The sequence below is a fragment of the Mizuhopecten yessoensis genome, unplaced genomic scaffold (assembly GCF_002113885.1).
Source record: "Mizuhopecten yessoensis strain PY_sf001 unplaced genomic scaffold, ASM211388v2 scaffold10839, whole genome shotgun sequence".
Taxonomy (NCBI): Eukaryota; Metazoa; Mollusca; class Bivalvia; order Pectinida; family Pectinidae; genus Mizuhopecten; species Mizuhopecten yessoensis.
In genome coordinates this window covers 508,084-535,295 of record NW_018408747.1, presented here as the reverse complement: position 1 = coordinate 535,295, position 27,212 = coordinate 508,084, and the positions used below count along the sequence as shown (strand labels likewise).

At 33.9% G+C, this 27,212-nt stretch overlaps 1 protein-coding gene across 2 annotated transcripts in view; it reads right to left on the bottom strand.

The window, feature by feature from the left end:
• Positions 1–6,757: 6,757 nt before the first annotated feature.
• The window catches only part of LOC110462868 (phylloquinone omega-hydroxylase CYP4F2-like), a 47,916-nt gene continuing 27,461 nt past the window's right edge, over positions 6,758–27,212 (bottom strand). For both annotated transcript variants that reach the window (XM_021517098.1, XM_021517097.1), the window contains exons 11-12: positions 15,211–15,276; positions 6,758–7,588 (exon numbers count right to left, since the gene is read on the bottom strand). In XM_021517098.1, the coding sequence (XP_021372773.1) occupies positions 7,477–7,588; positions 15,211–15,276 (178 nt within the window). In that variant the 3' untranslated portion in view covers positions 6,758–7,476. The remainder of the gene's footprint in view (positions 7,589–15,210; positions 15,277–27,212) is intronic.

The following is a 27,212-nucleotide window of genomic DNA, read 5'->3' as shown; positions in this document are numbered from 1 at the left end:
ACAAACTCATGTTTTTAATGTTGCTACTAACGCCACTTATTGCTAAAAAAATAGCAACTATTGTAAAAAATAGCAAGGGTACAATCAATTCAAAGCATCTGAGATATGCCATTAATAGAGAGTTAAAAAGTTAAAACTAAAACTTTGAAATATCAACCTGATGTATCACATTGAAAGAAGTATGAGGAGTCTAACGTGTGCTCCTTACATAATTGAGATTTTTCTTCTGGTTTTATTTCTGTTAAGGGGAAAAAGAAGAAACCAATATTAATCTGCTGCCCCAATAGGAACACTTGGGATCTTTGTTTCTTGCTAATTTTCCTACCCTTTCCTTTTTGCAGTATCTCTCTAAGCACCCGTCTTCATTAGACTATAGCTGTAGCGATGACTTCTACCCCTAAACGAACACTTGGATATAGCATGAGAAATATTTACTACAGTTTATCTTATAAACAGGCCTCGCTTTTTATTTCTTGAATGTGCTAAACAAAATCAGAACTATACACTTCAATGGCGACAAGATACGACTGTTAACTCAGAGCTCGATTCACCGTCCCTAATATCTTTTGGTTATCATCCATAATCTTAAAAGACACGTTTGAATGGTGAACGTAATTTTGCTATCTGTTTCTGTATAATATACCTGAATGACAACAGTACCATTGTAAAAAAATCAAATGTTATCAAAAAGGCAGTGTTTCCTACATAATTGTTTAATTTTATATAATTGACAAAATTAATATCTAATCTATGTCTCAATCAAAACGCATTTACAACTATGAAATGTGAATAAAATGACAGAACATAAAAGGAAATATTTCACATTTTTTTTAATAAATTGTTACGAAATTTTGTTTTGAAAAGTTTTCACTATTCATAAAGGATCATGTTACATTCATGCATGTGGTTATCAACAATATATATCTTGTCATTTAAAAAAATAAATGACGATGAAAGACCTTAAGAATTCCTGTGGCATATTTTACCTGATGCGACAAGACGTGAGCGGAAATACTAAACAAGTCTGCAAACACAACATAAAACAGTGGATTTTATTCGGTTTTATAGTTTTTAAATTTGAATGTCACGTCATGAGAGAAGGCCACCTAGACCTCAGTTTTGTGAGGATAGACATTTTTGTGTGTAAGTGAATACGATGGAGGAGATAGCCTGGGCCAGCGCTACAAATTACACCCCTGTGGTGCACCGTCATAAGTGATCTGTGTACGTCACCCAGGTTGGCCACCCAGACTGGCCCGTAGTTACACGTGTACAATATCATACTATACTACTCACGTCAAGCTTTTACACAACAGCTCGCATAACATGATAAATATTTTATACTCCTCGTTTAAATTTTAATTCTTTTTTTCGGTTCAAAGTTACAGCTGAAGGGAGACAACTCTTTCTTTCTATCAAAACGGTTGTTTTTCCTCAACATCTTTCGTTACAAAAATATGATACATCTTTGTTATGAATTATATGCGGATATGTATATTTAACATGACAGGGGAACGACGATTCACTTTAAGGGAATATATCTTTTCTCTGGTTTCGGTATGTGACTTCGGTATTTGTTACAAGCCTTTGATGTTTGACGAGTTAATGAAATCTCCATACCCATTGTTACTATAGTGACAGTTTTTTTATACAAACATGCAGGATGGTATGACCGAACAGTAGCATTCGAGTTATGACGGGATCAGTACGACCTCATCGTTCTATACTTTAAGTTAATATAGGTATATTTACATTTGCTCTGCATCCTTCTATTGCAATGCATTGAGAAGGCAAATGTTGTTATGAGACTATAACAACATTTGCTATTGTAACGTCATCAATTTCATTGTTGTCAAGACTTAACTTGCTGTTCATATATCTAATCGAAATAAATAAATAAAGCGTAACTACTCTATCAAAATGTAAATATAAAAATGAATATTCTAGGTAGTATTGTTATGGTCCTATAACACATTTCTATTGCTGACAAACCTACATAAAGCCCTATCGGGCTGTATTAAGATTGTCATCGATAGCAATGAGTGTTATAGGACCATAACAACATTTCTAAAACATTCATTGCTTAAAATAGGTTATGCTTATAATAAAGGAAACTCCTTAATTGTGACGTTTACTTTGTATTAAGAAATAATTAAGACAACACCGTACTAAGAATTATCAGCTGCAACTGGTTGTTGCAAATTCAACCTTCAATAAAAACTAAACCGCCAAATGTCCTGAATTTTCTCCCTACAATTATTGTATTGGTTAATAAAATTCGGTTATATACAAACGTCCAAAGACGTTTTCAATGTTTAATGAGTCAACTTAGACGCGACTACATCATAGCTACATAGCTCATATGTCCACGCGGAAATCTTCTATCCGTAAACAACAACAACAACAATAACAACAACAACAACAACAATAATAATAAATTAATTAATTAATTAAATAAATGGTACATCTATGAGTTTGGCTTTGAAGTACTTATTAATAATCCTGTATGTTGTACTTAACAGTAGCAGTGTCAGTGGAAACAAATAACTGCAAAGAAGTGAATAATATTAACATCAAATTCTTCGACGAAAAGTAAAAGTTGTATGTTAAAAAAACTAGCTACGGTTTTTAACATTTTGCATGTGTTTAAGCTCATCATTTTACGTTACCTATAAGACATGTTCGTTTTATACCTCCTATATGTATGTTACCGACGTTCTGTCTGCGCTCGAATCTATCATTGGTTTAGAACGGATGTACAAGACCTGTGTAAGTCTACCGCAGACTACTCCAAGTGGGTGCCGATAGCAGATACGACTTCAATACGTTTTATACTACCAAACAATGTGTTTCTGATAAAACTCAACTTAAGTGTGAAAGGACAGGTAATGCACAGGCACAACATGTGCTCCTCAAAAACATTTGTGTCTAACACCGCCCAAGATTGGTTCAGACAACTTCAAACCTATGTGGAGGTGGCAACAGTGTGTTGATATAGGGTTGTTCGCCTGGGCTTCTGTTATCCCCCTGCCCCCTGTAGGGCGATCAAAACACCCTAAAACCTGACTTGAGACGGTGTGTACATTGTATATCCTCTCCCCTATAACACAATATGACGGGCAGTACGTGTATGCACATGTAAACCATTGGTATGGACACGTTATTGCCCCCCTCGTCCGTCGCTCATTCTTCCAAATTACCACCATCTACAAGTTAGTGTTATAATTGTTCCCTGCGGGACGTACCGGGGAACACTATCTTCTAACTTTGCGAAAATTGATAGGAATTACCTAAAACTATCTTTTCATATGAAGATAATTTCCGAATTATTACCCGGCTGTAGTGTATGACCGTTTTGATATCGCTCATAATGCAAATTGTCATTTATCTCGATTTAATGGACGATAAATTCACAGAAGCTTCAATAACGCTGGGACAATATCTGCTTTTATAACACTCTAAACATGCATAATCACATTTTGGTAACAGCTCCCACTAAAAAGACTCTTTATGTAAAGTATCTTAGTGTAACAAAGCCTATGGTAGCTGACTTTATAGATAATCTCACCAGATGTCTGTAATTATAAACGATAAATAACGCGAAGGTCGTTAATCCTTAGCATACAAAGCAAACTTGACGACCCCCGACAGTTAGAGAAAATTTAAGAGACTATTAAAATATTGAAAAAAAATATATCATAAAAAAATTAGCCCATAATGTTAGAATGGCTTCACATCTACGCTATTTGTTTGGGTGTCAAGTACGTGATATATATTTTCATTTGATTTTTTTCTCATTTAGGATAAAATCATGCATAACAATCATTTTTTTTACACAAATTTGCATTGAGAATGATATAACACCAGATAATATTTAGCTGGTAAAATTAAAATACCATTTGATAATAAAGTAAATTTAGGCCTCCCAAAACCGTGCATGTTTTAATGAGCAGCGCAGTAAAAGAAGGAAGACGTTAAACATGCTTTCCTTTAATTTGCTTGGCAAACACAGTTTTACCAAACAAGAAAACCACAATGTTACCTTGCAAATAAAAACGAGGACGCCAACAATTTTTCCTAGCAGAGTTAAACAGAGATGCCGACAGTGTTGCCTAGCAAAGTTAAACAGAGATGCCGACAGTGTTGCCTAGAAAAGTTAAACAGAGATGCCGACAGTATTGCCTAGCAAGGTTAAACAGAGATGCCGACAGTGTTACCTAGCAAAGTTAAACAGAGATGCCGACAGTGTTACCTAGTAAAGTTTAACAGAGATGCCGACAGTGTTGCCTAGCAAGGTTAAACAGAGATGCCGACAGTGTTACCTAGCAAAGTGAAACAGAGATGCCGACAATGTTGCGATACGCCCAATTTTACCTACCATAGTTAAATAGTGATATCCAAAACTGTACTTCGCAAAGTTAAAGCGGATATATCCACAACTTTACTGAAAAATATTTATTGGATATATCCACTTAACATAGCACAAAAAAAAAAAAAATCCACTTAACATAGGTCAAGAAGGTCAAACGGGCATATCAACAACATTATCTAACATTTCATTTTTTACATAGACAAACGGAGATATCTACAACTTTATCTTGAAAACTTAACGAAGATATTTGAAGTTAACTGAACACAGTGAAAATAACTCTTTTGAAGACTACAACATTCATGTGGTGTGAAAAATGGCATAACTCAACAGGGCTTTTCAGTCTAGTCTGTGAATAATACCGAAGGAATGATGAAACGCTCGATGAAATTTTCGATTTATGCTACAACCAGCCATATTTCTTAGTACTACCTCACCTAGAACACAGTCTTTGCGGTAGGTCTCTATTACTCGCGTTAAAGACAATCATTTCTTATGTTTCTTTTCACCTTCTAGGCATGTCTTTACATAAAGACTTGGTAAAAGCGCCTTACGAATTTGTCCTGGTTGTGCCGTCACTATAACTGATTTGTCGTGCTTCAGTAAAGCAAACCTAACAATAAAATTAACTAATTAGCGAGGAAGAGGAGGAGGCTAAATCTCCGTCGTGGTGTGGGTATGAAACAACATGCAGTTGTAATCGCTGACGTTTCAGTTTCCAGCAATGCTGCCTAACATGTAGCATCTGAAAAGCTATGGGAAATTATTTTTTTATAAACTCGTATTTAAAAACATGAACTTGGGTCATGTTTTACAAATGTCTTCACAATGGTTGATTGTAATACAAAAAATCAGAAACTCATTGTATAATTAGAGGCATTTATAAAATTTCGTATTTAAATAAATGGAAATAAATGAGAAATCATTTAATGTGCACGTCGACACAAAATAATAAGCATATAATTATCAAATTGCAAATGTTGTTTAAATAAAATAATCAATATAATCGTATTGTAATATAGGTTTTTATAATCACTATTTCCAAAAACTGCTATTTTGTATTAAAATTTCGATTTATTCAAGAGAAAACATTTTATTTTGATCAAGTTATTAGGTGATCGTTCAAATTCAGAATAAGGAAACTTAACGATGGCGAATTAAAACTATGAACATTTATTAATGTTCGACAGGAGTTATAACTATTCGTATAACATTGTAGTAATTTATAATCCATTCAATTGATACAGTTAATCCCATCCGAAAGTGACAACCATTCTATAACGAAGGAGGGCCGTTGTTTGGCTGTTGTGCTACATGTAGATACACATTTTAAGACAACTGACATTTTGACAACTCCAACCAAAACAGGCTCGTTGGCTTCATTGGCTTGTTCAGGAAACAAAACAAGACATAATTGATAATTGATTTCAATATTTATTACGGTACGTATAATACATTTCAGACAAATACAATACAGACTTTTCACTTTGATTATTCAGGTAATTCAAATACTAGCAGAGCTTATCAATGTCATTCTATTAAAATTAAATTGCAGTAGCCGTAGAGTTATATCTTCCTGGGTGTGTGTTTTGGCCGCTGTGAGGAACTGGTCGTGAGGTAACGATCTTTAGCTGATGCTGAAGGATCTACTGGATAAGTGTCAGCTGAGACTATATAACTATAGATATTTACTTAGTATGGAACTTCGAATCTCAATATAAGTGTGAGCATAAAACAGACATGTCCTTCATAAAAGGCTCGAGTATTTAAGAATTACTGCATACAGATATATACTGTAAAACAAACAAAAATCACATCAGATTACAACAAATATGAACATTAAGTACAATACGAAATTTATACTGGTATTATACAAGTAATGGCAAGATTAACCTTGAAAAACCAGCAGTAAACAGGCAGGCCAATTATAATATGTTGATGATGGCAGAACTGACTACCGTTACCTGCAGATCATCTTATAACTGCGTTTGTAAGCATCGCCGAGAAGTTTTGCAGACGCACAATCAAGACTAATAACCTTTATGAATCTTTAAAACAATCAGTAAGAATTGAATCAATCCCTAACATTATCATTCATAATCACAATCATTCATAATCACAATCATTCGTAATCACAATCATTCATAATCACATTCATTCATAATCACAATCATAATCACAATCATTCATAATCACAATCATTCATAATCACAATCAATCATATTCACAATCATTCATAATCACAATCATTCATAATCACAATCAATCATATTCACAATCATTCATAATCACAATCATTCATATTCACAATCATAATCACAATCAATCATATTCACAATCATTATCACAATCATTCATATTCACAATCATAATCACAATCATTCATAATCACAATCAATCATATTCACAATCATAATCATTCATAATCACAATTAGTCATATTCACAATCATTACCACAATCTTGAACACAATCACCTGAAGTGTAAATCAAATGATACTGACGTTTATCATGTCACATTCTATGTTATTTATTCAAGTAACCATACTGCTTATAATTGTATATATATATTGTGACAGAGTTTTACCTTCGTATGTCAACAATGTGGGAATACCACGCTAAAGAACCCATTGTTTTACAAGTCATTATGGAATTGTTCACGATATCTTTAATAATAAACGTGAAATTGTGCTATTTAAATAAGAATAAATGTTCTTTTTATTACATTTGATAATATGTAAGATAAAACGACAGAGCCTATAGGATATCGTTTGACTGGCCATTCTAAACAATACTTACAGAAATAAGCATGTCTACCTCTACACTGGAGGATTTAAGCGGAAATTGAAACAACATTTTGTGCTTTAGTAAATACTAAAAAAATATGATAAGATACAAACATTATGGACATGTAAATCACAACTTAACAGTCTATACGTGTACATCTTAATGATGTATTTGACAACGCATGCATTGCCTAACTTCTGTTTGACATCATAACCATTTGTTTACAAACACAGATTTGATTACTGGCAAGACCACTAGCTAACTGTTCTTGGAAAATGTAAATTGTTCATGATGACTAACAGATGACCAGTATATGCAAAGTTATGCTACACGCTGCCTCGGCGTGGCTTTCATCCTTATACCGGTCTGCGATTTCATCACAGGAGCCTCTCTCTTCTCGACTTTGTGATTGGGGTCGAGCTCCAAATCGAATCTGTAAAATATATTAATACGTTGAAGGGATAATCACAAAGCAAATGTGTATGTTGGATTGTTTTGCGAGGAAGCTTGCAATACGACTACTCTGTGTGATTCGAAGTTGGGTTACGCTATGTTCGTTATTCCTGCGAAGATCGCAACATCAGTCATGGTGATAAATAAATACATTTAATGCAACAACTGTTTCGTCATGACAAATGAATAAAGGTTTGAGTAAAATGAATATTTACGAAAAATAAATGAAAAAAGAACAACAACGAGATACAAGAAGTAAGGAAAATTAATTAAACGAGTAATCAACACTCTGATGGCCTTTCATTAATATTTAAACTCGCCTTACTGTCGTTTTGAAAAAATCAAATGTATATCAGTAGAAATTGTCATGGACTAGTTTTTTAAGATAATTCATTCTAGCAGAAAAAAAATGTTCGTTATAACAATACAATTTAATTATACGCATGCGAAGACCGATTAAACATGAAAATCTTTATCGGTATAAGATTTCTAAATCAGGGTAGGCCAGGATTGTTTTAGTTCAATATTAACATCTGCCAATGCTCGTATTGTATGGAAATTGAAATAAACGTCACGTTGTCATTCACAGATTTTATTACACATTTCGTGCTGTGCATATTCATAATATGGACAAATCTGCATTTGTTGTATCCGGGCATTTTTATTGCCATGGAAATATTACATGTATAATGATAAGAAATACGCGTACGACATTTAGAACTAATAGCACACATAGCACACTATTGCAGTATTACTAACTTTTGTTTGCACAATCAAAGTAAAGGTACCCATGAATTTTAAAGGCACGTCATTATAAACAGATGAATTATACATAAAAAAAAAAATCACTAATATAGCATTATTAACACAGCTTGTACTATCCCTTACACTCTAAGTTAAGATGAATTAAGGCATTTCTAATGCGATTCACCATACCATTGTTTTTATGACATCACATTCCAATAACCATGTGGCTATTCGATATACATTACTACGGTAAGTCATGTGGCTAGCGTTAGATTACTGTCACACACTTATGCCAAGATCGTCATTCAGAGGGACAACATGTTAAATTCCCCCAACATAACACAGATATCACGTCATACTTAACCTCCTCCCGCTCTCACCATGGTCCCTCAAATATCATGCCAACCAATTACATCTAAAGAATTATTTGATGCAAAGTATATACTAAAATCTATATTATGTAAAACTCGCGTATTATGGAGTCTGCTTATTTCTGTCTGAATCATTTCAGAATTGTCCAATGTAAACTATGCTATAAAATTATAATGTGTGTTCATTACTGAAGATACGCTAATAAAATACTCGGTAAACGCTGGCATATTATTGCACTTGTCCTCCTGTAGTCCCTATCACTTTGTTATCATTCAATTCATATAAGTTATTAAACTGCGTCATCCTAAGTATGCCATATTTAAACAAAAGTATTTTCCATCAACATTTGTCAATTGTACACGAATATCACGTATCTGTAAAGCCTGTGCTATCGTCAGAGGTCGCAATGTCTATTTACCTCTGCGTTTTTCACTGACATAGTCTGCCATTTAGTAGCAGACTACAATGTATCACAAAACTGATATTCCCTTCCCTCCGCTGTTGGCATTCTTCACCTTTTTTTATGTAAGTGATTAGCTAATTTAACTAAAAATATGTACCAACGGATTGAAGACAGACGTCAAGAGTCTTCAGAAAGCCTATACAATTGTCAAGTATTTAAAAACAATTGTCGGTTCTTAAAATCTTACAGTAAAATTTATGAATGCTACGCATGCATCAGCTTTAAGAAACACACAAAAATATTGCTTTCATTTATAAAATTGAATGTTCTATTGTTAAAATCAACTAAAACATTTAACTTACGCAGTTTACCGTTAAAAAGGACCTGATTGTATTTCCAATTAAGTTGATGTATGCAATGTTTGTTATTTCTTGTATCGTTGATAATACTATTGAAATACATATGAAAGTAATGCACAGATATTGAAATAATGTATCAACAGTATATTTTAAGATTGGACAATTTCACTGTGTAGAGATGTTCATGCTTTCCGCGTTTAGTGACTTACCGATAACATATCCTCATGCAAATGCTTATTTATAGATTATAGATATATAGAATATAAAGATTTCAAAATCGTTGCCAACGCAAACATTTCAACACTGCAATCAGTTTAAAGAGTCGTACAAATAATATAGAAGATGTAAGAGGACATCCAAATGCTTAATTTACGGCAATTAACGGATACGGATACATTTCCAATCTTAATGGCAAAGGCCCGTAAGAAGATCCTTAATAAATCTTCTCACATATATTGAGAACGTGAAATGATGTGTAATGACTTCGTTGTGATATCTAAGTCAAAAGTACTGTAAATGTTATGAAATATATACAGTAGGAAAGAGGGAAGTAATATCAGCTATTTAAACAAAGGGATGTAATTGACATTGAAATAATAGTATAAAAGTAAATAACTATTGTAAAATGAAACTTTTCTTAAAGACTATCTTGCAGATTTGATACGTCTAACAACTTTTATGATTCAAAGTAACTAGCTTGAAATCAGCATAAAAATACAGCATGATTTGGAAGCAAGCGATGCACATTCAGCTTGTAGCATTTATATGAGATTCATGGCAAAACCAAACAAAAAAAGCACATGACCAACCTCCCCTACCATCTGCACATATCGTAATATCAATATAAGAAAGAAAACAATGCTTAAGACTAGACAATCTTGTGCCATTAAGTGTTTCTCATCATCTTCAAAATGAGTAACCATGACCTTCATCGCACGCCATACGTCAAACATTACCGAATGCCAGGCGAATCTTGTATCAGCAAAATATTAGGCTTGGCAAGAAATGACCGTACGTTTATAACCATGTTACATCAAGACTCTGTGTAGCCAAGTTAATGTGTAGACTGTGAACCGACGTCATATGTTGGAGGATAGAAGTGGTCCCTTAATATATCACTCTCCACAGCGCATTCCTCAGCTTGGACATATTCAGGTGAACAATGTTCAGGGGGCTTTCTACTCGACCCTAGAGACTCAAGTGGGGCTGCACTCTCCTTGGAGCCCATATGTTCTCACTTCGCCCGAGTCCCTGACAATTCCGTGTTCTGCCCACTTTCCTATTGCCGTTTTCATGTCGAACACTTGAAAGTGTTGTAACAGTATAAGTACCAGCGATTATTCTTCATCACAACTGTCAACTATGTGCTTGGAATGAATTACGAATACACACACCCCGTAGCCAGCAGCTTTCGTGTAACTGACGGATAGATAACCGTGTTGTTATTGTCGAAGAGTTTATTACGAAGAATGAGTAAGAACAATAACATTTTCTGGAAAGAATTTCATAAGATGTGTGATTTTTCTTTTTACTTGGTGGGAATTTGTGGTATCAGAGAATAGAAACTCATCCAGAAAGATTCCAATACATTTCGCTACAAATTAGCATAAACCGCGTTTGCTTACATATAAGTTTAACTAATACATTACATTGTATATGCGCAGATGATAGATAAAGACATCTCATATCTTATTTTAAGTCTCACCTTTCGATCAAACTTAAAATCATAAAACACAAGTATAATTTATTGAAAGCAAGTTTATGAATGAATTGTTGGGCTGTGAGATAGGTACATACATGTTCTTGATGATACACTTACAACAGTTAACTAAAGTGATTTGGAATGACTGTGGGAGTGTTAGTAAAGAGAAACGTTTCCGGTCTCTATAATCTTCTCACATTAGTGTGACTACGTAAGGAGAGATAAGTATTATTTCTCTCATTTCCCTGTGTGTCAGATGGAGCTGTCCAGGGTAAGAAAGGGGTGTAGGAAATTCCAATCTTACACCCCATTTCATGTGACGTGACGTCACAATGGCTCAACAATGACGTGACGTCACGAATGTGGAACCCTCCTTTGCCGCAATGCGGAAAAGCCGACGTGATGAAATTAAAAAAATATACTATATATTTACCGTACATGTAAGAAAGATGTGATTAATTTTTCTACGCAAACATTGTTTGCAAAATATGGGGTATGCTTAATCTGGCTGGCTAATTTGTTTTCGTCTAAAAAGCTACGGGGAAATTGATATTTTCAAAATGATGGCCAGTACAAACGCATTTTCATGGTTTCTTAGCTTATTCTGGTGATTGGAATGAGAGATAAATACTCTTTCATGCCCAAGGGTGTAGGATAGGGAAATCCCACCCTCGGGATTTTCAAATTTGGCAAAATCCGAGGCTTTCCCTATCCTACACCCCTGTGCATGAAAGAGTCTTATAATATTGAATGGACTAGATTTTACCGTTGCGAATCTTTGTAGTAAACGGAATCACTTTCAGCTGTACATTTGTATATTCGTCGTAATCATGTCTTTTAAACTTTTGAAGATTTGTATAGATGGTTAGCTGGTCGAGGTTGTACACTTAAAACTGTAATCATCATAAAAGAGCATGTTAAACTGACGATAGTTTGTCTTTGTAAAACGCTATAGACTCCTTCTGAATTAAGCAAAGTCGAAGCTAAAGCATTTTTTCTATTTAAAATTGAGGAACTGAAAGAACTTTACTTTTTTTAATGGGCTAGTTCTATACAAGACTTCCCGATCCATCTCAGATCTTACTATTGTCAAATGGTGCCATGCATACATTTCACTATGGTTAATACAGATCTTTCCGAAAAAAGCAGCAACAAACTTCAAATGCATTATATTTATACCATATTGAAGCAATTCTGTCTTTTCAGGTTGTGTCACGATCCCTTCAGTAATTCCTGAGATATCGCGGTAATAAATTTGACATGCAAATCTAGAACCGGGAGAGTATGTTGGGCAACAGATCTGAATGTCCTTCATCCTAAAAAGTCATCGAATTAACATCGTTAGTGAAGAACTGATGGTTCTTTAGAAGAAGTTTTTTGAATACTTAAGCACATTTGAGCTTTTTTACGTTGGAAATGGGTCAATATTACCCATCTTGACATCCTCCACTCAAGCAAGCTACATGGCAAGTATCTCTACCATACTTCTTAAGTTGTGTGATAAAAAAGATCATTGACATTGATCTAACGGACATTGCATAAGACAACAGACAAGGGATGCATGGCTTTGGATATGGCTACATGTAACATTTACACATGAAAAGAAGAAATCAAGTCATGACGAGGCCCGTATATATTTTTCAAAAAAAGTCTCCCAGAAAGCAAAACCTTGATGAAATAGTTGATGCATCAATATAAAGCAACTAAACAGAAAATCCATGAATTTTAGAACAGAATATAGAGTGTATATATCAGTAGGGAATAAAATCAGACATAATAATAGACAGTGTAAACTGGTGTGTTACTACTGAGGAAGGTACATTTTAGTATTGAGATTATAATTTATGCTTTTATGTATATACATGTATATGCCAATATATGTAGTTGATGATAGAGCGTGTATGCTACACTGAATTTCATGTACTAGATAATATAAAGCACAATGATAATAACACCGTTTTAGAGATATGAGGTGATTTGGGTATGCAAGCTCGGATTCACCGGTTAAAGCAAGTGTTTTTGTCCATGATGAATTAAAGACTGACATCACTGTTGCTACTGTATTTCAACAAGAATATTTTAAATAGCGAATACTGTACAACATAAATTCGCCGAACGCTGATCTGTGTAGACTGTAGTCGAAACAATGTTCTGTCCTTGCGGGATTTGATAAATAAACACTAAAGACATATTCGTTCCCGGTAAAGAAAATAAAAAAAGTCATGTCCATTCTGTGAGAGAAATGTGAGACTAAAAAACGTATGCTTAAGGTAATCAAGGGATTTAAAAACAATAAAACTGAAAAATATCATATGTATCTAAATCCATGGGCCCCTCTATCATTGTGATGTATGTGGCTTCCTGGGGTCAGAATCGGTCTCCGCCTCTGTCTTAGTACAGACGGCTGGCTCCAGAATCATCATCATCGGATTATAAACAACCATTTCCCAAATTCCAGGGGAGTCTGCCAGGAGTAGCTACCAATGTTGTGTAAAGTTTGACAACAAACGCAGTCCATTTATCAAGGGCATCGCTAGACCAAAGGGTAAATCTGACTGGGAGGAGGACCTACAGCCCATCGTGCGCGGACCAGAGGCATTGAGTCGATACAACATCTCCTATCTGATGATGTTAGTGTTGGTTTTATAGTACCTACTTCCGTAACTTAAGAAAAGTACGTGGATAAAACATAAGTGCCCATGACCTTTTCAATGACCAAGCGACCATAAGCACAAGTATTTATGCCACGAGAGAAGGCTTTGATTTCGTATAAGGTTTCACACACTCTTGAAAAAAAGAGACAAATACATTTCTGTTGAACATAGGGAGCATATATCATCTGTTTCTACCATGCAGAGAAGACGTCTTATGTTGTGGGAGTTTACGTTTAAACAGACTCTACCTACAGAGTCTCACACCAAGACGACTTAAAACAGATTGTAAGGCAGGTTTATTTGCTGAAAATTACAAACTTATCTTTTTCATCTTGTTAAAATGAGCATGGTGTATCAATTCATTCAATGTTTAAAAAGAAAATATATATTTGTAATTGTCATATTTTGAGACCAACAACGGTCTAGGGTTTGTGGGTTCTCTAACATTGGAGTTTTAACCTAACCTGATTTCTAACCTTGCAGTAAGACTGTGGATTCAATATTTCAATAAAGTAACATCGCAACCGTGACTGAAATAGGAGACAGTAAGTTGTTTCAGGAAATATATGTTTCGGTAATATATATATACAGGAAAGTATGTAGGTCACCAATAATCTCTGGACCCTATTATGAAAAATAACCATAACATATGAAGAAAAAAAACATTACTGGATACATGTTTTGATTCATGGTGACAATCGAAAAATCAATTGAGCAACTAGTGAAGCTTCTAAGAAAAAATAACTCTGGCACACCTGTTTATTGGTCAACGAAACAAATTGAAGGTCCCAATGTTTCCATGGACATTGACCGTAAAGGTAATCTTAACTTTGCAATACAGGAGTGGCTATAATAACAGCATTAGTTTTCCCGGTTGGAAATGTTCGATGTGAAAGCAGGCTTTACGTGATATATCATAAATGTCTGGAGAGAAAATTATGTCATAATTCGTGATGAAAGGTTATCAAACAGACCTAGCTTCAGTAAGATAATTTAAAATACACTATGTAAACCATGCTTATTTGGAGTTTTGAATAACAAAATCGCTCCCGAAACTATATAAAGTGCAGTGTGCAACAATTGTATGTTATTTTAAGTAACTACTAGTGATATAATATTGATGGAATGTTGTACACATGCTTCATATTTATTTTTATTATATTTATGTTATTAAATTTATATCATATATCAATCAATACTGAATTAAAACTAGTATAGTGCTATTCACATATCAGTCCATTTCAAAGAAACATCATCAAAATGCAGTCTAATCAGAATTAAAGAAGTCTGCATGTAAACCTTTCAAATGTAAGTATCAACAGGCACCGAGAACACTACGTACAAAAGTCAATTGTTTTCCCTTACCTTCGAAGAATTCTCGCAAGGATCGTCTTCATTTCGTGCATAGCAAAATGCTGTCCAATGCAATTCCTACAAAGTAAAACAAACATTAATTTATTAACTACGTATTAACGACGTGGCCATGACATGTCTCCTTGACCTTCTGTAATATATCACTATCCAGCCGGATGCTCAACGATCCGTCAGCTTAACAAGTTTTTTTAACAAATGCTTAATAAAAAAAAATATCATTATTTTTTTAAATCAATTTTCTTGTTTTACTTCTTATGTTTTCATAGAGTAACGCCGAATTCAAAGCGAGTGGTTATTACCTTAGATTTTAATTTGGGAAAAAATAAATCGCTTCTTTTATAAACTTGTTAAGATGACCAGAAGAAATGATTTAAAATGCCAGTATGACATTTTGCAATAAATAAGATGATAATGAAAAGAAAACACAATCTCGTTTTGAGTTAAAATTCTAACGTGAATTGGTTGTTAAAACGTACCATAAATCATTGTCAGGCATATTCCATAACATACAGGCAACGCTTAATATAATGGTCAGAAGAAGGGGGAAATATACAAAGATCTCAAGCTAACGAACGTTTGGGAATGAGTTATTAGTAGAAATATAGCAGGAACATTGGAATTGCTCTGTAGTAAACCATAATAATACCTTCTTCTCAATTATTAGGAAGAATTACTATTTTGAACTTATGTGGTGTGAAAGTTACTGAATTACAGTTATTAGTGGGAATATAGCAGGAACATAGGACTTGCTCTGCAGTAAACCATAATACCACCATATTCTCTATTATTATGTGGTGTGATCGTTACTGAATTACAGTTATTAGTGGGAAGATAGCAGGAACATAGGAATTGCGCTGCAGTAAACCATGATAACACCATATTCTCTATTATTATGTGGTGTGATCGTTACTGAATTACAGTTATTAGTAGGAATATAGCAGGAACATAGGAATTGCTCTGCAGTAAACCATAATAACACCATATTCTCTGTTATTATGTGGTGTAATAGTTACTGAATTACAGTTAATAGTTGGAATATAGCAGGAACATAGGAATTGCTCTGCAGTAAACCATAATAAAACCATATTCTCTATTATTATGTGGTGTGAAAGTTACCGAATAACAGTTAATAGTTGGAATATAGCAGGAACATAGGACTTGCTCTGCAGTAAACCATAATAACACTATATTCTCTATTATTATGTGGTGTGATAGTTACTGAATTACAGTTATTAGTGGGAATATAGCAGGAGTATAGGAATTGCTCTGCAGTAAACCATAATAACACCATATTCTCTATTATTATGTGGTTTGATAGTTACTGGATTACAGTTATTAGTGGGAATATAGCAGGAATATAGGAATTGCTCTGCAGTAAACCATGATAACACCATATTCTCTATTATTATGTGGTGTGATAGTTACTGGATTCTAGTGAAGATCATATTGATATTACCATGGTACGTTTAGTTCAACCTTCAATTCATTGTATTTATCAGTGCCGAAAATGCGCAAGTAAAACTATATTCCATATACAGTTGATGTGGTGGCAGCTGCTCTCTCCAATAACTATATATATATATGTATAACAAAGTTTCAGTATTTATATTTTTATGCTATTGATATGATGATATCTTGGCTACTTAAAGTGTAAAGTGTACAGTAGTAGAATATCCTTGTAACTGAATCCTGCATTGCAATTGTATGGCTATGAAAAAACAGTCTAAATCAAAGAGTTAAAGCACTTACAAATACATTCTTAATTCTATGCGCTATTCCTCATGACATAACAACGTATCGCAGAGCAATACTTATCCTCATTTTATTGTTGAATTCGAGGGACGACACGTTTTGATTTCCGAGATCTTCGTTAATATATGCCCTTGTTTCTTCGACTGTAAGTTCGAATAATGATTTTGTTTGTGTTTGATTTTTTTTTCTTTTTATTAAAGTTACTGCTTGGAATCAAAACATAGGAAAAACATAACTGAATTGTTAACCAATAGCATTCAAATACGTGATAAATCAATAACATTAATTTGATAATCTCATGTGATATCATTTAACTTTACATACATGTATATGTTCATTTATTTCATATAATTAGTACAAAGATTGCAGCCAATAATGATAGCATCGTTTCCAGTGAAATTGGGTCATACTACACAACCCGTTCTGTTAGTTGAGAGCTACTATCATCACGACGTCCATGACGACTGTATCAGTCATCATATATTTAGGTAGTTTGGGATCTTAACACATCAGTTGTATACAAGAGTTATTTACAAACTACAAAACCTTGTTTTGTTTCACCATCCGGAATTTTCAACTTATGGTGTCATTCGTGTTTGTCTCATAATTCAACAGTAACAAAAATTCACATAATAATACGTAGATGTAATTTGTTTTCAGAAATGACAGAGTGTTTGAAAAATGTTCTCCTTTCCGCAGAGATGAAAGAGCGAGGCGGCATTGTTAGCCATAACATAATGGACTAAATTACATGGCCTCGCGGATTTTAATGGCAAACCCAGAGGCTTAAGCATGTGTGAAAATATGACTATTTCATGGTTGCCTTGTCTGTTTACTCAAGGTTTACGGAGAATGTGGTGGTCCATGGGTTCCGCATGTGTTCATGTCAAAAACACAAGTATATCTACAATTCCACAATCCCCCATTCAGATATAGTTTGTACCTGGCCATAGAACACGTATACAGGATAAGTTTCAAGGGTAGAATAACTAAGTCCGACTAACAATTTGTCTATTAAGTGAGGTTTTTAACACTTCAACACTATCTAGTTTAACCATATTTTAACAGATATATGAGGGTACATTGTATCGAATACATTTTCATCTTTAGAATATTTCATTTTTTTATGAAATATAACTTGCAGTCTCAACAGTATATATATTTTTGTCCATCTGTCTAAGTTATTATATCAAACTTCTACGATTTCAGTGTTCTTACCTCCAGCATTTGCATTTAAGGAGAGTGTTTTTTGTGATTTATTACGCTTAACCGTTGGTTTCACATCTAACAACCAGAATGATACCCGTTCATTCATGTGTACTTATTACATTGTGTGTAATTGACTTTTAACTATCTTATGAAATATATGAAACGGGTCTAAACATGTTTTTTTTGACACCCCATTTCAAATGGATACAAATATGAGCAAATGAACCATATTTTTTGCGACTGTCTGATCTTGAAGTGCCAATATCATCCTAAATGTATGCCATATTTTTTGAGGATATTTCTTCTAACTAAATACATTTAATGGAGTATAATTACAAGCAAATCCAAGTATATCTGACATTCAACAAGAAATATAAAAGAATTTCTTTAATATGTAGTTATGGATATCACAACCCGAGGGTTGGGATTTTATGCTGTCTGACTAGAAATTATCCTGAGGTACATATTTTTCAATTCTGTTACCGAGGTATCCCTTTACACAACGTCAAAAAAGTTTTGTCATCTTAGCATGTCTATGCAAAAACTGATACGATATATTCCTTCTGTATCACAAAAACATGTACATGGTCCAATGTATAAAGCAAGAAAGTTCAATAACGCAATCATATTCCAGCTTTTGGAAGATTTCAAATATTTGCAACCACTGGTCATAGTCTATCCTAAACTTCTCCCCAACCTTAAACTAGAACTTACAAACATGGTACTGATATGACAAGGCTTATATCAGACCATGACGTCACAATCAAATAAAGATATGGGTGACGTTTCCTTTGCAGCAATTTTTTACGATATAAATGCTGTATAAAAAAACAAGACAATACTTTTACACTTTAAGAAATAAGAACGATGTTTTCACTATTAAATTGTATATCTCACTATAAAAAAACAAAACAAAAATTAGTGATGAAATCAAAAATCTACTCGTACATCTATATTCATCCATCTATTATGATATTTTTCTCAGTGTAATAACATGTAATATTTCTACATTCTATATCATCACCAAATTACACGCAATGTTTGGTTTTACTGAAATACAACGCGAGTTTTCGTTCATCAATTGACTGTTTTTACCTCGTTACGACAGTCCTTACATCAGGTTGTGTTCCGGTGGTTGATTATGCGTACTTAAATTATTTTTAATTACTTTTTCTACTTAATATTCTACATGTATAAGACTGACAGGTGTTCAGTGTCCGATTGAAAAACACCAGTTTGGATTTAGAAGTTGACTGTAGATACTATAAGGATGACATTTATGAATTCTTACTGATTACATTAAGTCATTTCATTCATTACACCTAATTGATACTGGTTTAGAACAAAACTAGCTAATATAACCTGGTACTCGATGCTAAGTGTCCGTGAGTTTGTCAGCAGTATAAAAGGTATCCGAGTTGGTTGGTAGCTTGTGACATTAAACCAATATCATATTGGTGGGGGGGAAAAAAATAGTAACCACATGATAACCTCTTAAATCAACTTATTTACATAATCATCACGGTGGGGGTAGGGATAACACATCTTGTTAGAAGGAGCTAATTGGAAGCTGAATTCCGCGACACGGCAGTGTTTATGTTCCATTATACGGAGACATAGTCATGATATATAATTAGATATCTTGTATAATAGTACAATAGCTACCACGTGCCAACCCTTACAAACAATAATTTACATGCAAACCTCGAGCTTACCATACTCATCACATGAAACTGAAAAATATCAACGTTCATAAAATCTGTCTGACGGGATGTTTACATTTTTTTTAACTTACTAAGATAACAACCTGCCAACTATATCATTCTGAGATGAAACATAGAATTAAAATCCAGAAATAGTGATCCATACTCTCTGTGATATGACACGAGTTCCAGTTCAAGAACATTAAGAGAGTACCGAAGTGTCAACAATGATTTTGGTTTTATTTATATTTGATCAACATATAAGTTATAATGGTCAGGGTGTTAGCAGTCAGTTAAATTAATTAAGAGAACGTCAGAGAAGATAGTCAGGTTACTTTTATTCATATCCTGCTTCTAGTAGAAATAAAACACACGAGATACATGCAGCATATCGTTATAAGTAAATAAGTTATGTTTGGTCGAACATAATGATTATATATTTATATATTCTATAACATTTCCATTCATCTTTCTTCTTTAAACATAGATGCTTATTTCAACACGTATTTTTTTTACAGAATACAAATCAACTGATTTCAAAGTTATTTCCTTTCATTGCAACTAAAAGCGTTTTGCATGTGGAGTATTTTCAACATATTAGACACGAGAAAATAATTAAAATATCCAATGAAGGATGTCTAAACTTCAAAATATTCGAAGTTTAGACAAGCCACGTCAGGTAGGATAAATTAGAAACAAATTAACTTCTTTGTCACAACGTCAACAACACTCCTTCACAAAACAAACACAACACAGAGTCAACAAACAAGACAAAAGAACGTGTATCAGTAACTATAACATAATGACAGTGAAAAGAGGCTTCAGTTAGTAATTTGCTACTGTTTTTGGTCTAATTCACAGTGTTGTTACACTGCCCATTTTCAATTTGCATTAAATAAATCTCAAAGCATCGGAATGACTAATTAATACTGCCTTATATCACTATATAATTTTCACATAATTAGAATATTTATATTAAGCTACCGTAAATCATTTATAATCGCGTAATTTCATTTTCACATGTAATCGCGTTATGCATTGATCCTAAATTTAAACATCTAGCGAACGATTCTTTACATGCAATGTATAACGTAAGGCATACCCTCTGGGTAGAACGCAAACTTATTTCCTCACGAAAACGAGTAGGTATATCAAAACAAGTTCTTGATATTAAGTAAACGCTAAACCTAAGTAATGTACAGCATCCCTACATTATTTACACGTGCTGTTCGTGCACAGGTTATGTTGATGTTCTTACATTGTAGTCATGCAATAACGCTGGTCCTTACTTGTTTGTAATATGAATTAAATAGGAGAAAATGTGGCAAATTATCGCGTGCAGCTGCTGAAAAAAAATCACATTAAGTGAGGAGGAAGGAAGTAAGAAATGGCACAACAGCAAAATGATGATTCCCCAATATCACACACACAACTACAACATATAATTTTTGGTGCAATACAGAAGTAGAAATATAAGAGCCATTCAAAATCTGACACCTATGCATTCTCATCAAATGCCAAAATACACGAACGATAATAGCCCTGACATTCAAGTGTTTGGACTTGATTAGAACGCTGGGGACACAAAAACTCCCATCTTTCTGTCACATACAAATCAAATCAGCATGGTTTATTGCGTAAAGTATATCTTTGCACTTGCTGGCGTAACATTTTCGATGATTTTATAGCAATAACACTGAAATATGTTCTTCTCGACAATTTGGTGAAGGTATTAGCACCTCGCGTTCAATTAGAGTGTTATCGTTGGCAGTTGGAGAGGTTGAAGTGGCGGGAATGTTCGTGTCTGGGTGTGAGGGGTAGCGGGTAGTGGTAATGGCTAGGGGCGGGCACGCACATAAGTGATACCCTGAGAAATTACGAGAGCGCTGTCGCCCAACTTAAGTGTGTTCGTATACAACCCTGTCTCTTACTGCTAGCACAGCACCTGACGTCGGTCGTATCTTTGTAGTATTGTGACACACATACCAAGGAAAAATTGCTCACATATTAATAAAATGCAAAATAACAGAAGCGCAAAATGTTCTAAAACAAAGCATAAAAGACGTTTGTTTGGCATAATGAAAGATAACAATGTAAAATAAAATAGTATACAACATAATATATAATATCAGTAAGTGATTTATTTATAGCGTCAAGTAGAGGAACAAGTCAATTTATTTGCGGATAAAAATGCCTCTTGACTGTTAATTAAATTGGATTCAATGTTATTCTGGAGGCTCACGATTTATTTGTACTCTGGGTTCTTCTCGGGTATTGTGGTTAACGTTTTCGTATCGACTTCAACTTGCTTCTATGTTCATTTGTGCCAACACTATGGGTTTTACTGAACATGCCATTTTGTCCGCCTATGTTGATGCTATGTAATTAACTCAACTTCCTTCTTAGGTCGTGTGTGTTTTGGTACTATACTGAACTTTCTAATTTGTCTGTGTGTTGATGCAATTTTTTTATCATTATTATTGAACTTTCTAATCATGTATGTGTGATGCTAGCTAGGGTATAGCTTTGTTTACAAGTATGTCTGTCTGTGGCGATGCTTACGTATTTTGCTGAACTGAAAATTGTGTCATCGTGTGTTGATGGCAGGGTATTTTACTAAACTCGCTATTTTCTCGCTCTGTGTTGATACTTGGTTATATTGGTGAACATTCTATTTTGTCGCTGTGTGTTGACTTCGGGAAATTTATTGAACTGCCAATTTTGTTAGTTCGTGATGATCCTGTGTATTTAATTGAACTCCCTTTTTTATCCGTAGTTTCGTAGTTAGGAAATTTCAATATTTAACATATCAAGTGCATGTGCATACATAAGGTATTTTCTGATGATAATTTTGGTTGAAGTCACACGCTAAATATACATATTACTTTAATCTATTCGCAGTTTAATTCAAATTAGAAACTCAACAAGACCTCCAAGAGATAGCGGAACAAGTCAGTCAATGATGGCGGAGATTACCGCTGGCATCCATTGCAATATGCTAAATCTAGTTTCAAATGGAATTCTGAAACAATTTTGAAATTAAGTAGATAATATTTTAGATAGTGTAAAAATAATACACATCTAAAGGAGTTGTAAGTATAGTTAGCAAAGCAGCTTTTTAAAACAAGTTTTACATGTATTATAAGAAAAGAAATCCAATAATTAAATGTGATCCAAGTAACAGGAAATATTCATCCAAGTTCAATTTAATTTATAAACTAACCCAAAAGGCATAAAATTGCAAAATAATGAAAAAAATGGAAAATCTGTATTAATGCAGAAAATAAATGTACATATATACATAAGTCAAAACAGGGTAAAATCAAGAATATTGCAAATAATTTCAACATGCAACAGTCAATTTATCACACCTAGATCCTAAATATATGCATATGCTAATGTCTCACAGGACGAGTGGGGGATACATAAACTTATGAAACAATAATCATCCTAAAATCTGGTTATGCTCTTGTTCCAATAAATATCGAATATTAAAACAGCAGCTAACGACAAGAACTGAAAAATGAATAGTAATGTTTTAAATGTGAGAAACGGATGTATGCATGATACAGAACCTAGTATTTTTTAACAAGATATGGCAGTAATACTATCGATTATGAAAGTGATGCTGAACTAACAGGAATTACTAACCTTGTAATTCCCTGTTACACATATCCTACTGATAAAATGAACTTGACGATAACGATGAAAGACTCGAGAACATCGGGGGTATCATGATTTATGTCTGGGAGGTTTGGGTTTGAAAAAGTGCCAGTATTGTTGGTGATCACTATGCTCTATTCAATACATATCTTATCCAATACACGCATTAAACTCTGCGTGGATCCGTGCTTCAGCCGAGTACAGACTTATTAAAACGGCGATTCTTGTAACAGTACATCCTTTATTTCCCTTTATATCAAAACGCGTCTCTAAATCATGCTATATTTTTATGCACGTTTTTCGGATTTAATTCTTTTCAAATCACCATGGTTTAGTGTTAATCACATTTAAACCCGAAACAGCACGAACTATTGCATAGCTGGAGTCTCTCTCAATTTTATTCATTTGCAAGTTTTTATCAAAACATATTTCAATGCTTTCGTTATCTTCACAAAACACGGAAAACTTTCTTGTTTCCAAATCAGTAGAGCATGGTCTCTTAAATTTGGCAATAAAACTGTTGTAAATAGATGCAAATGGGTGGCTTTTCCAATAAACACTGTGTTACGACAACAAAACACACGTAGCCCCCCTCGACGGGGGATCTGCCTGATACTGTGATAATTTTATAGCGATGTGATTAATAGAGAGACAAGTGCAGATTACATAAGCATAACTGAGGCGATCATTATACCCAGATGTGGGGCTCTTCATTCAAGTAGCGCAAACAAACCCAAACTCCACCATTTGCTAACCCAGGGCTCTTAAAAGATGCTTATCTTGTGCCAAAATCCTCCAGTAAAAATTCTCTACGAGTTGTTTAAGCGATGCTAGGAATAAATTTCACAAACCTAGGTATTAACAGATGGAGGTCAAATGACATAACGTCCAACATTTCTTCCTGAACTTGTACTACGTGCTCCTCGGGCGTTCAGCATGGGGTCAGAGAGATACGAATGCTATCGCCATGTTCCTAGTATTATCAGAATACGAAAGCTGTGTGATACTCTGTAATTGTTTGATAACGTGTCCCGTTGGGGTGCCCACAGATGTCCCGTATCTATATTCGAACCCCTAACGTTGGATCACATGCTGCACATCCTAGCGATAAACATAAACTACAACAACGAGTCAAGTATGACAGGGGGTCAGGAAACGACGTAACGCCGAAGTATCGGTAAGGCCCAATATACCGAATCATAGTATTCCAATAAAATGCAATGTATTTCGAAAATTTTGTAGAACCCAAATCCTGCATCTAGTTGAGAGAAGTATAGCATCAAACAATAAGATTAGAAGTTCAGGAGTCAGCAGAATAAAAGTCGCACCACTAGATGATCAAAAGGAATCCAATATTGAATAAAGATGGTTCAATGAATGAACAAGTCATAGTTTCACCTGCATTTCCCCCACCCCAATTACACGTTACTCATGGTAATAAAATTAGTAATCATTTTGAATCAAAGAATGTTATTGTTTGAATAATTATGATATTATAAAGAAATCTACACACATCATTACGTCAAACTTTATATATTTATTCAAACATTCACGTAAAGATATAAGAAATAAATTTTCATTTTCTGAAAAAAGATATTGTGCATATACACCTCATACCTGAACAAAAACAGACATCCTCTCATTTACATGTTACCTTAACGGTGGTAGCATGTTTGTTTTTCTTACTCATGTTTTTAAAAAATAGACATTACTTATTTTGGTACTGTTAATAGTTTTAGTTTTAACGGAAATTATACAATAATCATCATTTTATCTCTAAACAAGAGTACCGCAGGCGGAACAAAATAACTCCGTCGAATGCCATACAGTGTTATATACTATCTTACATTAAAATAAGATCTGCATCATTCTAAGAGTGGTTCGCTGACATGCTATAAAAAATGTAAGAGAAAAAAGGGCAATAATATTTGGAAAAATAGTCGAATCAAAATTCTTTAAAGGGAGACACAATTTCATATCATGGTTATAATGTTTATCAAGTTTCAAAAAGATCGGTCGAAAAATGTAGGAGGAGATTGCCGGACTAACAAAAGTTTACACGGGACGGACGGACGGACGGACGGACAATCCCATACCATAATACTACCGTCAAATTTGAAGGGCGTATAAAAAGTAGATATTGAATTTTGGTGTTTACTGAAATCATTTTTTTTTTTTTTTTTTTAAGTCACCTTAACCAAGGCAATCATATTTAGATTATGGTTCAAATAACATTTGAATCACTTTAAACGATCTTTTATCGGCGAATTCTGTAAGTTCCGTGTTTCAGGTTCTGCTATGGCCGAGGAAAACAATTATTTCAAACAGTGTGTTGTATTACTGCCTGCACTATAAATCTGGTAAGCATAAATATGATAAGTAGACAATACAATTATACTTATAACTCAGTTTCCTAATCTCAAAAAATATGAATTTGTATTTGATTTCGCTTCCGTTTCATACTTCAGCAACTTTACCATTTAATCATCTATTACCACTGATGAGCGATTTTATTGATCATCACATGCATATTCGGTGTACAAAATTTGGTATCACTTGTGCATTACAAATTGCCTATCAACTGCTTGTAGCAATTTACATGAAAGGATAAACCAAGTAAGTAAGGAAATATACTTGATTTGATAAGAAGAAGAGTACCACATCGTCAGTACACAAGAACACGACTGGGACTCCAAACTAATGTCTTTGTTTTAAAGACACAAAGGAATTATAAAGACAACTATTCAATGACAAAGACATGCATCTTCACAATGAACGGAAGAGACTGATGTAAGGGGTAGTGTATTCTGGACCAATACGAAACCTTTCATGATGCCTCCATCAAAATCGAACTTGCATCAAGTTGTGAATAAATCTTAACATTTCGACATCAAGATTTGAGTCAATCTTATCACAGTGGCAACAAGTTTTGAATTAATCGTATCACAGGCGTCAAATTTTAACACTGACCTTATCACACATATATCAATTTTGTAATTAACTTCATTTCATTAAAATCAAGTTTTTAATCAATATTATCAAAGAGACATTAAGGTTTGATTCAATTGTTTCACATAGACATACAGGTTTGAATAAATCTTCTGTGATGGTGCTTATAGAACCATTACCATTTTAGCAGTAATTACTACACCCTTTACGACATTTTCATTATTTTAAAAGAAGCGAAATTTACTACACTTCTACAACACTGATTTGACGTCCACATAATTACTTGATCTTTATCGGAGGGAAGTCGGCGTCAGGTATAAAAAACGTCTGAATGTCGTGAAGCACCTTACACATTAGAAGTACCATAACCATTACTCTGCTGCAGTCTTGAATCCCCGTTGAAAGGATAAACACTACTGATAAAGTTTTCAGCTAAAAACCGTGTTAGTTTAATCCAAAATAGGGTTAAGTGGCATTACATCACATTAAATACCTAATGTAATAACGAAATGATACCGAGTCTAATTTAAAACAGCAACACTTCAAATTAACAATATTTCAGAAACATTAAAGGATAAAAAGGATTAAAGTAAAACCGAATTTTCAAATTATTCTAATTTCTTTCAAAATACTACATTAAAAAGTTATGTTTTCGAAACATTTCGTTTATATTGCCGTACCTCTGTTTTTTATCCGTGCACTTTGTCATATTAATTA